This window comes from Typopeltis vanoorti, chromosome 2 (assembly GCF_054136105.1).
Source record: "Typopeltis vanoorti isolate ZY-2024b chromosome 2, IOZ_Tvanoo_1.0, whole genome shotgun sequence".
Lineage (NCBI taxonomy): Eukaryota > Metazoa > Arthropoda > Arachnida > Uropygi > Thelyphonidae > Typopeltis > Typopeltis vanoorti.
The window spans coordinates 73,109,630-73,122,587 of record NC_143550.1 but is presented as its reverse complement, the minus strand read 5'-3'; the positions used below and the strand labels follow the sequence as shown (position 1 = coordinate 73,122,587).

General features: G+C 34.7%; 1 protein-coding gene across 1 annotated transcript in view; it reads right to left on the bottom strand.

Moving 5' to 3' along the window:
- The window catches only part of LOC150109175 (major facilitator superfamily domain-containing protein 6-like), a 55,640-nt gene that overhangs the window by 31,367 nt on the left and 11,315 nt on the right, over positions 1–12,958 (bottom strand). The window contains exons 3-5 of the mRNA XM_090405914.1: positions 11,534–11,579; positions 9,451–9,550; positions 1,348–2,772 (exon numbers count right to left, since the gene is read on the bottom strand). Of these exons, the coding sequence (XP_090262040.1) occupies positions 1,348–2,772; positions 9,451–9,550; positions 11,534–11,548 (1,540 nt within the window). The 5' untranslated portion in view covers positions 11,549–11,579. The remainder of the gene's footprint in view (positions 1–1,347; positions 2,773–9,450; positions 9,551–11,533; positions 11,580–12,958) is intronic.

Genomic DNA, 12,958 nt, shown 5'->3' with positions numbered 1-12,958 from the left:
TGAATGTTTATTATGTCTTTAAGTAGGAGACGAATTCGTTCAATTTGAGGAATTCTGCTTACTGGAGACCTGAAGTGGCTTGAAAAACTTCCCTGCTTGGTCTCTAGATGAGAGTTTCGGAATTATCTAGCATTTATCCCCTAACTACCTACTGATATCAATGTACTGTAGACTAACAGTGTTTTGCGGTTGAAAAATGTCCCCCCCCCCAAACAAAAAGAAGCGTTGGGACGCTGTCTTGCCTAACGTAATTCTGAAAACAACATTGATTTGCATACTCGAAGAAATGCAGATGATTAAAGCAGGTGTTTGCTCAGCAGTGTGTAATCATGGTTTCTTAGACACTTCAAGCCCGCAGTAAGCAAAGTGCGACTATGAAATTCTTCTGCGGTACTCTGCATCACAAGTTAGCAGAGTACCACAGAAGTTCAACCCTTTCCTCTGAGGAGTGTAGAAGCCATTCCTACATCCTGGTGAATGTGTTCATTCTTCGATAGTTTCCTGCAGTTTGATAATTTAGTGCCTGCAGATTGGATAAGGGCTATTAACAAGCAAGAGAATGTGAAATTTTAGACAGATGATTTCGTTGCTGCAGACCAATTCAGAGTTCTCCATCAGTGTTTCAGATTTATAAGCTGATATAAATTTCAATTATACAATAGATCTTGTCCATCTTGAGAAGTATATCTTTTAAGCCCATGAGATGAAATTGACTTGCCTCGAATCGGTGGTCAAATGGGCTCAAAATCTTTTGTAATAGATCAAAACTTTTCGACAGCACAGAATTCCCTCATAACGGACCATGCTTTATAGGAGAGAACTATATCATGCTAAAACACTTTGTTTAGCTACAAAATTATCAGAGTATAAGAACTACAATTTCCTGAACAATATCAGTATATGACAAGATCGATGGGTTTTCTGCACTTTGATTAATACTCATCTAGACCTCGAGAAATCTTTCCAACGTCTTTAAATTTAATAGCACATTCTCCATGCATATATTGCAAGTGAGTGGCCAAACTCGAACTTTCATTTTCTTAAGAGGATTCTTAAGGAGAATCCCCAGTTTCCTTTTGAATTACCTTAACAAGTATAATTTGGTACAACGTTATTTTATTAAATTTTAATAATTTTTTATGTTTCATGCAGTACAGCTGGGATAATCGGAGAATCTATATTATTTTAAATTAATTTATTGGTTTTAGTTTTGAATGCATTTTGTTTTGTATCAAGATTTTTTTCTTCAAGAATATTATACTTAGTCTATCTTTAACAGAAGTCGCTTCTTACTCTCCATTTCTCAATTATTCTCCACAGTTGGAAACCAAAATTCTCAGTACTTACCGACTCCAAAATGGATTCCACCTATTAGCCCTTGAACTGTAGCAATTAGCTCTTCAGGTGCTAGCTGATTAGCATAAGTTGCAATAACCACCCACGTGAACTGTGAACACAAAGGTTTGAGTGCTTCGAAGATCAACACTATCCATGGATTAACAATATAGGAAACTCCTATAAAGCGAATCAGGTACACGAAGAAGGCAACTATAACAAGGTTTACATGTCCGAACTTTTTAATGCACCAACCGGAAAATAACATCGCAGGTATTGAAACTAATCCGGCAATGGTATTGATTAATCCTATTACAATTTTCGGGCTGTCGAGATCTACTAAGAACCAACCCAGAAAATTTTCTGAATATCCCCAAAAACATCCCAGGAATAACAGTGCGATAAATAATAACACGGCCTCGGGATTCTTTAAGAGTCGAAGAGCATAACGGAACATGTTTTTAGAAGGTGGCATAGTGTCAAGTTTTAACTTGATCGCCATGATGAATGTGAGAAAAACTAGGCAGTTATACAAGTAGAAGGCGGGAGCATAATCCAGATAGCCTTGGTTTTTGCTATAGACATCTATAAGATAGCCGGACAGAGGAGATAATATCATTGTTGCTATCTGAGCCCCAATTCTTTGGTTTCCGAAGTCTCCTTTGTAGGTGGTGGTCATCAGTAAGATGGCTACGTCCAGGACACGGAAGCAAGTATTTACGAAGGAGAACAGGGAGAGTACAAGGATAAAGGAAAGAGAGAGTGTAAGTATTTTCCCTTTCCTCTCTAGTACACAAATCGTAAATAGGTCGTCTTCCGTAGGCTTGGATTCCATACAGCGACTGACGTTACAATAGAAGGAACAATTTGTTGACTGCACAAGCGGTAGGAACTCACTTCCATTGAACGTACTGTTGCTCCGATGTGTCACTGTTGTGCCATATGCACACGACTTAGAAGAAGAAGAAGACGTGAAGTTATCAATCGTTACATTAAACTTTAACTCGCACGTAGCGTTGGTTTTATCATTAAAGCACCAGTTTTCATTTTGCCACGGTTCAAATTCCGGACAATGTACATCACATTTTAGTAAACGAATATCGTAAGTTTTGTTAATCGGAAGGGGACAGATATCACGTTCTACTATCAAGACAGGGCTTGATTCAGGTGAAATGAATATCTGGGCCGGGACAGGTTCACAAGTTAGAGTAGGTACTGGTGGAATGTAATGAATACTATTTGCCAAGGCTGCCGATATAATCAGCAGACAAAACAACACAGGCTTGTAGCTGCCTATTTTATCTGCGATGATACCCACGAGAGGAGGAGTCAGAATAAGAGGGATTGGAAGGAAAGTTAAAATCATTGATGTCTCTCCTACGGTGATTCCCTTCTGCTTCAGGTGAAGAATGACGTAGGGTATGAGAGAGAAGTGCGCTGCAAAGAAAACAAAACGTTATTCATTAAAATAATATTAAAACATCGACAGATTGAAAATGAATTTTATAAATAAGATATATATATACAGGGTGTTCGGGATAAATTTGACAGTTTCGTAAGGAAAAAGAAAATCTTCTTTGTATCTATTAAATTTAATGAATTGACAAAAAAACATTACAGGCAGAGTTAACTACAATACTATCAACAAGATTTACTCAAAATAACCACCATTAGCATCGATCACAGCTTCAACTCTGCTTCGGAACCTCGAACAAGCTGATGCTACAGTCTCCCTGGGAAGGGCCGCAAAAACTGTTTTAATTTTATCCATTAACTGGGCTATTGTATTACTGGAAGTGCGATTGATGTCTTTTTCAACTGCGCCCCATACAAAATAATCCATGGGGTTAAGGTCTGGGGAGTTTGGAGGCCAAACATTTGGACTGGTGAAGTCGTAGAAATTTTCAGACAACCATTTTTGACTTTTCCCAGAGGTGTGGCAAGGGGCCGAATCCTGCTGCCATACATACGGCCTACCATTGGCTACCCTTGTTATCCAGGGCTTGACTACAGTTAGCAACTCCACGAACAAAGCCCGAATTCCAATGCCAGGGTTCTTCAACACCTGTTCCTGCAGATTTGCGAGGAATTCTGCTGTACGAACGCAATCAGATCGTCTGCTAGGGATCTTTCTTCTTGCTACATCCTCGTAGTTACCATTGCAAGTCTCTAGTTCATGCCTGATTGTTTTTACTGTATTCAGGGAGCATTGGGCAGCAGTCGTAATATCCTTATTTTGATGGCGGGCACGAATCATCATGATACAAGTTATTCTCTTCCATGATTCAGGTGGGTTCCAGCTATCCATCCTTTCTGACATCTTGTATGTGAATGAAGAAGGGTCCAAACTTTTAAATGAAGAGAAGTGTGTGTTAATACATGTAACTTACGGAAAAATATAATTAATTATAAATATGTCAAATTTATCCCGAACACCCTGTATATATATACAAAGGGACATTCAAAACAAAACTCTGAAGACGATCCTCAAATTTATTATTTCTATTTATATAATTGAATATAAATAAGATTTATGAATAATATAATGTATTATTTCAATATTTCTATATTGTGAATATCAATATTCATGAAAGGGAATTAGTTCGTTTCATGAATATAGAATAGTCCACTTCAAAGGTTTATTTAATCTCTGGCAAATTAATTATCAGATTTTTTATAAATTAAGTGAATATCAAATCCAACATTATTTCAAAGCCGAATACAGAAACAATAAAAGTTTCGTGTGAAAATTGACCAGAGAGCTTGCGGGAACACACTCGCCGCCATACTACGAGTTGCCCTAGCCGAACCTTATAGGAGCGACGCACGCTTAAAGCGTCTTCGTATATTCGCTTCCCATTGGTTCATTTAGATAAGGCTTCACTAGTTTGACAGCTGTCAGTGAGTTTGAAAATGAGTTTGAAACAGCTGTCAGACTAGTGAAACCTTATCAAATTGAACCAATGGGAGGCGAATATACGGGCGCTTTTGAGCGTGCGTCGCTCCTATAAGGTTCGGCTAGGGCAACTCGTAGTATGGCGGCGAGTGTGTTCCCGCAAGCTCTCTGGTCAATTTTCACACGAAACTTTTATAGTTTCTGTATTCGGCTCTGAAATGATGTTGGATTTAATATCCACTTAATTTATATAACTTTACATCGCCGAAGTGAAGCCTTTTGGCTCTTTATCTTAAAAAAATTACTTTTTTAATTCTTTAGAAATAAGTTAGAGAGGATTAATAACTAACCTCAAGCATGTATGTTATGACAAGATTGCCTTAGAGTTCATTCTTGGGTAAAAAAAAATTCTCGTGATTATATCAGCGCGATAGTTACTTGAGAACTGTTTAAAAGATGGACATTTGGAGAACTGTCAAGTACTTAAATATATTTCATTCTCGTGGAGGAAGTTAGCAACATTCATAATAAGTTTAATTAAATGCGAGGCGCGTAAGCCATATTAGCCAAATGTAGTTTGCTAGTTAAGTTCTTACATACTGTATAAGTACTTATATAACTTAAAACAGATAAATAGTTATATATATATATATATATATATATATATATATATATATATATATATATATATATATATATAACTAAATTTGCAGTGTATCGAATTACATTCCGTTAGCATATGATTTGAAGAACAGAAAGATGGATAGCTAACAGACCATGAAAATGGAAATAAGAAGCTAAGTGATTCTGAGAAAAGTAGACAATGAGGAAGTATAGAATTGCAAGTCATATTGCATGGAAAGAATATAATTACATGACGCAAAACTCTTCCAATACGACATAAGGACTTCGTAGAATCTTATAATAGAAATAAAAAGCTGGAAGTACGTTCAGGATTTTGAAATTAGATTGAGGATATCTAATTTCAAAATAAAATACTGAATTGTGTATTATCCTCACAGAATGAATTCCTGTTCATCTTCATTTAAAAACTTCCAAAATTGGTCAGCACACCATAAGATACTCTTCTTAAATTCAATTAGTAACACTAACCACTTCACTTCGGAAAACCGTCGAGAGTGTGAATGTATAAAGGATAGGTCGGGACAAATACCGACTCGAGCCAAATGTAGTTTGCTAGTTAAGTTCTTACATATAAGTACTTATATAACTTAAAACAAATTAAATAAGTTATAATTATATTGTGTTATATTATTATAAAAGTTACTATGCATCTTATATAATTTATTGATTTTAATAATTTTAAAAATTTCTTGATGATTATAAGAGTGAGTGCCATTCTTGTATTTGATATAAATCTCTTATCTCTTGGCATCATGGATCACTTTATGATATGGCTAATGAATTTCTTAGTCTCATACGACGCTTTTTTTTTTTGTTGTCCCTTGGTCTACATCTTCCCAACACACAAACATAAATCCACTTTCATTGAATTGAGATGCCGAGATTGGAACGAGTTCTTCGTCTCAGGGTTAGATACCCTGCCGTCCAATTGGAGGCATCTGAGCGATATTATTGAATCCATAGGATCGGCCAGAATAAGGGTGGTAACGCTTTGGTACCTTGTGAAATCAATGTTCCTGAAAAGGTGAGAGTTTTCTAAAAATTGTGTGGAAACGACTCACTAATAGGTAGATGTATATCTACTAAGCTACTCATTAATAGTAAAATAATTGATAACTGTTTATTTTAACATCTCCTTTGTTTCATTTCTATGTTTTGACCAATATGAGATATAAGAGAGAGAGAGAGAGAGAGAGAGAGAGAGAGAGAGAGAGAGAGAGAATAAATTGGTTGGGAATTGTTAATTTCAGCAAGATAGGCCTGATCGCAGGGTCTCGTTTGAGCTTTTGTTCATCTGAAGCATCTCTGAAGATGTCTGTAACTTTATGCGTGACGACATTGCCTAACGTGTTTCACTTCTACAAAAGACAGGTACAAAAATGCAACAGCACGGTAAGAATAATTCCTGGCAAAAGAAAAAATGATGCATGACAGAAATCGCAATGCAAATTACGCCATCAGATATATGAGCTGCTTCAAATGATTACAATTAAGTTTAGGAAAGGTTCCAAAGTGTGTATTTCTACAAGAGCACTTTCTCTCTCTCTCTCTCTCTCTCTCTCTCTCTCTCTCTCTCTCTCTCTCTCTCTCTCTGACACTCTACAAATGATGACGACGTCTATCTAATCTCACCTAAGCGTTTTGAAAACATAATTCGGAGATCATGAAAGAGTTCCAATACATGTCTCTACCAGCACATTCCCGTGACTTGTGTTTTGCATCTGATAATACTGAATCGAAACATGGAAATACTGAATTCATGTTTAAGGTTGAATGCATTCAGCAATGAGACCAATCGAAAAAAAAAATTATATTGATATATTTATTTATTTTGTTCAGCCTCCATAGATCATTCGGTTGAAGACATTTCATTTAGACAGACCTGGGTTAAATCTCGTATAGAAAGAGAAAAATAATTTTTTTTTTCAGTTGAAGATGAACAGCATCATCTTAGATAGTCTCATATGGGGGGGGGGGGTAGAAATTTTTTTACCTCTCTCTCTCTCTCTCTCTCTCTCTCTCTCACACACACACACACACACACACACACACACGTTTTATATTTTACTTATAGATGTAGGGTTAACCTTGTCTTATGGTTATGAATTGGAAGGATACCTTTATTTACCATCGTACATCACTGTGTTGTGTAGGCCAATCACTGGTAAGTGTGTTTATTCTGCTTGATATAAATCCTGAGATTCTGACTGAAAGTTTAATCTCCGCTGTAAATGATTAATTCCTTTCTATATGATATACTATGTATCATTTTATCAGGTATAGTAAATTTAAAGCTCTCTCTCTCTCTCTCTCTCTCTCTCTCTCTCTCTATTTCAGAACAGTTTCGATCCTTTCAATCGAAAGAATGTCCTACATTTGCAATTTGTTTGGAAAGATTTGGGTTAGAATCCTGTATAAGCAGTGAATAGTTTTTATCAGGGATTTCAACGGAGGATCGGTTAGGTCTCATGGATTTTGGCAGGAATTTTCGTCCGGGAAACATGGATATTTTCTTCGTACAAACACCAAAAAATTAAAGCTATAGAGGCCAGTTGCTTCGTTCATGATCACAACCAATTAATCTCTTCCGTACTCAATTCCTGGCGGTTTCCTCCACAAGAGACTAGACAGTGTAGTGTTACACAGAGAAGAGGGACTATTCATGCTCTAGCGCAGTGGTTCCCAAACTTTTTCCACTTGTGTACCGCTTTTAAACCCATTTATATAAATTGTACCCCTTGTTTCTAAAATAACCGTTTTTAAATACTGACACTTTTGTGCAGTGCCTATCTTAATATAACGCACTTACCTATACTAAGTCAATAACTGAACTAATAACGCGTACCCCTGGGGGGGGATACGCGTACCACCAGTTGGGAACCGATGCTCTATCGTATCCTACAGTTGGCTCAGATTTTCCTGAGGAAGATACCTGTCGCTAAGAGTTTGGTCCAACTCATTCCACAAAGACTCAGTTGGGGTTACATTCAGTGAGTCATCAGATCAATGATATGATAAAGTCACTCTCATATTATTGGAATAATTGCAAACGATCAGTAGATCTTCTCTCGGAGAGCATTATTACACTGGAAATATTATTATATGCGTTAACTGGGACCAGGAAGGATACCTGGTCAAAAACAATGTCCAGTTAGATTCAACAAGTTGTCAGAGCTAAAAGAATGGCTTTGACGGGATGTTTCCTGGTTGTTAAAGCATTTTCCATATATTATAGATGTTGTTTTGGGCAAGCATCCCAGTGGGATGAGAGTTTTGTAATATTAACACTGGTACATGTGTGTCGACTCTCATGCTGGGTTTCATTCACTTCAGTCAAACTGCTGTTGGTCCATTAAGCGTTTTGAACTGAGCACACAGGAGAGCAACGGTGGATAGAAAATATGTGACTGAATATTCTTAGTATCATGCCCATGAAATTCAATGAAAATCTTCAGTTTCGTCTTGTACTATCCAATTCCATTACGAAATGGGTAGTATGGTAAAAGAATTAACTTTAGATGAAAGGTAATAGTAAAGCTATTACCTTTCATCTGAAGATGAAATGTATGGTAATCTTATCACTGGGTTTTTCTATTACTTAATAATACTAATTATTATTATTATCATTAAGGGCAACTCCAAGGAGTTCTTAGGCTCATCGAGGGAGGCCCTAAACATCATGTCAACAACTATTCAGCTTCCACTCACAGTCATGGCACCCACAACAGACTCTGGCAACTTATTCCACTCCTTCACCACTCTTCATGCAAAAAACGTAGTTCTAACACCTTTGCTAATCACATTCTTGCCCAGTTTCCATGGATGGATGGCCCCTAGTCCTGATACCACCAGACCTGTTCTGAAAAATATCCTCTGAATTAATCTTATAGATACCTTCAGTAATTTGAATGTCTCGATCATATCACCCCTCTTCCGCCTATCAACCAATGTCTACAACCCACAAATCTTCAACCTGTTCTCATAAGGTGCATTCCATAGACCTGTTATATTCTTGTTCACTCTCCTCTGGATCCTCTCTACCTCCTCCCCATCAAGAAGAAACCCTGGCGCCAAGATCTGGGCACAATAGTCAAGATGGGGTCTTATCAAGGATCGATACAGAGGAACAATAACTTGTTTGTCTCTGCTCGTCAAAGTATTCTTCAGTACCCAAGTGATTTGATGAGCTAATTTACCCATTTTTGCAATGTGGCCCCTAAACTTCAACTCCCTAATCAACCAACACTGTAAGTTTTATTATTTCAATAATGTAAGTTTATCATTTCTCAAGATGCATTGTAATATTATAACCAGCGAGCTCTCGGATCACTTAGATGATCTCTCCGTCTAAAGAGAACACTAAAATATTTATAACTTTGTTTCAGTCTTGTTTACGAATATTCAGAAGAAGTAACAAAAGTTTACTAGTTAACAATAACTGCAATTTATTTATAAATTCACATTATTGTGTCAACATTATTTAGGTAAATAACAGTATAATTAAATTACTCAAAACTAGATAACTCAAGAAACATAAAAAAATAATTTACAGTGTTTAAATTACTTTTGCTCACCTGCAAACCATAATAAAAGTAGAAGTTTTAATGGCACAAGTGGCTTGTTGATTTTCAACCAGTGAAGAATTCCTTTCCATTTGGGAACTGCCGGTGAGTTCTACAATAGAAAAGTGCAATTACATTGTGCATTTACTCTACAAATTAAAACTAAAGTAAGGCATTCTCAATGAGGACTGTACCATTATTCTTTCTATTGATGTTAAGAAGTTTTGCATAATGGGCTAAGTACGAAAGGGGAAGAGTAACAAAGTTATGCTGTTTTCAATATACCAATATTCAATAGGCAACAGAAAACTAAACAATGACTAAGCGAATATTTTGCGCTTACAACCACACCGAACCACGCAGGCCTCAGTAACCTCATACAACCGAATAGGATGATTAATCCTTATTCTCGTAATCTCCTATGTCTGTATATTGAGTGTATTCTTCTGTGTTTGTATGATGAAAATCCTAGTTTCTGGGAGAAGAAATCCTCCCATCTCCGTATGAGACAAGCTAACTCAGATTAAGAGCCCTGATAAAGGTTATTAGACGGGGTTCGAGCCAACCAGAGAGCATCGCCAAAACCGATTGAGTTATGGAGGCAGTACTACGCGAATACGACAATTGTGAATTCAGTCCAAAAGAAAAGGCTTAAAACTATTTTACATAACTTGAATATTATGAAACGCAAAATATATTTATCGCAAATGTACAAATGTGTTAATGACAATGATGCACAATCTGCGATCTCTGTGACCACTTTTGACACGAGAAACTACATCTCAATGTGTCATTTCATCCCTTATTCCCAAAGAGAGAAGTGAATTAAGTGAAATGAGCCCCTTTCTCTTATTCTCGGGTCATAATGCACGAATACTCCTTCGCGGGTCGGAAGGAAATTTCTAACTATAGGAAGCAAGATACTTATTGACCGAACTGACAACTCTGAAAAATCATGGTGAATGTGTTATTTTCGGATTGTATTCATTCACTCAATGATCATTTAGTTTTTTAGATAATTATAACGAATAACAATTAGGATATGCAACGACATATTTTTCTATTTAAATATTAATTAAGAAATTATAAACTTCCTGTTAATATTTAAGTACAGCCAAATTCTTCTGTGATGGTTTTGTGATTTAAAGTTTACTCAATGTATATTCTAACGACAGAAAAGTAAAATGTTTATTGTTTTCCCAACCTTCTTGGGAAAACACTTGGGAAGTAAAGAACTACTTTAATCTTTATGATTATCTCCTTATTGGCTTAAATGAATTGCACGTTTAGGCTTCACCTTTTTTGTTCCCAGTTACATATTAAAAAAAAGTACGAGTTATGGATTAGCGAAAGGCTAGTAAAGTTAATCGCAATAAGAAGTTATGAAATCAACGATAGCGAAAATTTCATTATAGGGAAAATAAAAAAATCTGCGTAATGAAAATATTATTTTTTCGTCAATATTAGCCAGAAAAAGTTGTTGAACTGGAAGATCAACAACTTCTAGCTGATACAATAAAATGGTTTCTTTATAAATACAAGCCATCCTGTCTTAATTAAGTTAGGAGGATCAAAAGCGTACATTAATTTAGTAAGTAATCGTCTTCGCTATTTTAGATAGACTACTGAGAAAATTATTTTTTAAAAATTTATTTAATTTTAGCAATGCATTTTACCTTTTTTTTTTTTATTTAACATTGTTCTAAATTCACAAACCTTCACACTCATCTCATTGATTAGTATTTTCATTGACACTGTTATTATTATTATTATCTACTGTAAATCTCTTATAAAGTATGAACTTCAGGAATTACCAAATACTAAAACAAACTTAACACTGCAAAAGGGTTCAAAGTCGGTTTAATGTTTTTTTTTAACGGAGATCAGAACATGTGCAAAAACGGATCTCAAGACTACAATCCGAGATCGGATAACACGGTGCTGGAGTTTTTTATATATATATATTTTTTTTTTAAACAATATAATTAGTATATCTTCACAGATAATTTCCATGAGGGTTTATAAATAATAAATAAATCCAATAAATACTTTTATTCCTCAAGTGTGTGGATATAAAATATAATCTTTTACTTACCTTTTTGACTTCCATCGTTCCGTTATTTTGCTGAGGGAAGAATAATCTACAAATGAAATTAAGAGAAAAATTAATTAGAGTTTGTTTACAAAAATAAATAAATAAATAAATAAAGTATGAATTAATTCAATTAAATAAATAAATTAATTAATATTTATTAATAAATTTAAAATCTATAATTTATTTAGAATTAATTTAGAATTAATTAATTAAATTAATTAATTAAAATAAATTATTGATTTTAACTGTTGTTGATTTTAAATTGTTGATTTTAAAAAACCAGTTAAAGAATTTATTGATTTTATTTAAACAAAAAAATAAGACCAAATATTTCCATTATTTTATGGTTTTAGTCTTAATATAATGTGAAAAACAATTCGTTTCGAAAAGAGCATTCTTCTGGATATATAGATAATGACTCAACAGATCAATATTATGAACTTAATAACTGTTACGATTTTAAATAAGTATTTCCTAAGGTGTATAATCAAAATTTAAATTAGTTCGTAAGTACATTTGACATTATGATTAATTAAAGGAAGATGTCATGGAACAAATGCAATAAGTAATTAAGTTATCCTAATAGAAAAAAAGTATTGATAAAAAATAAATATACTAAAAGAAGAAAAAAAAGGTCGAAACAACGAAATTGTGCTTCTTTTTTTCAATAAGTTCCAAATTCTGTATTTATTTTCTGATTAAAATTTAACTTTCTTTCACCATGTAAATTGACATGAGAAGGCATCTTTGATTGTATCAGGAACGATTATTATTAAATGATATTGTTATGGTCATAATTATGTTGTTAGTTGTTGTCAGTATTAATGATTATTAAATGTAACAACACTAACAACATTGAACAACATTATTACAAACCATAACAGTATCATTTAACAATTCCCCATCATCAAAATAACATTGACTCTTCATTAAAATTCCTGTTATTAATGATTACAATGAAAATAATTAAAATAATTAGCGATAATCAGAGTACCAACATATTAAAATAATTACTTACAATAACAACTGATTTAGTATACATTAATGCACAAGTTAGGAATATACTACTATAAATGTTATCATCATCGACATGGGTGATTCTTAGGCCAAGATAATCTGGAAATTCTGCTCTATACACGAACATTGAATATTTATTCCAAGTAAGACGAATGATGGCTTTATACCTGATTATGAATTCCATTTAACACTGAGACGTTTACAAACACCAATACCACAGTAGGATTCGAATCTCCAGCTCTCCAGATCTATCCAGATTTTTTGCCTAATCCTACCGTTCACACAGCATAGATCGAAATGGGAAATCTCCTGAAAGGCAACTTTTTTTCGAGTTTTCAACAGTCCAATGACATCTCTAATATGCAAATAGACGATCGTTGATGGTTAGGCGAAAGCATTGGTACGCGG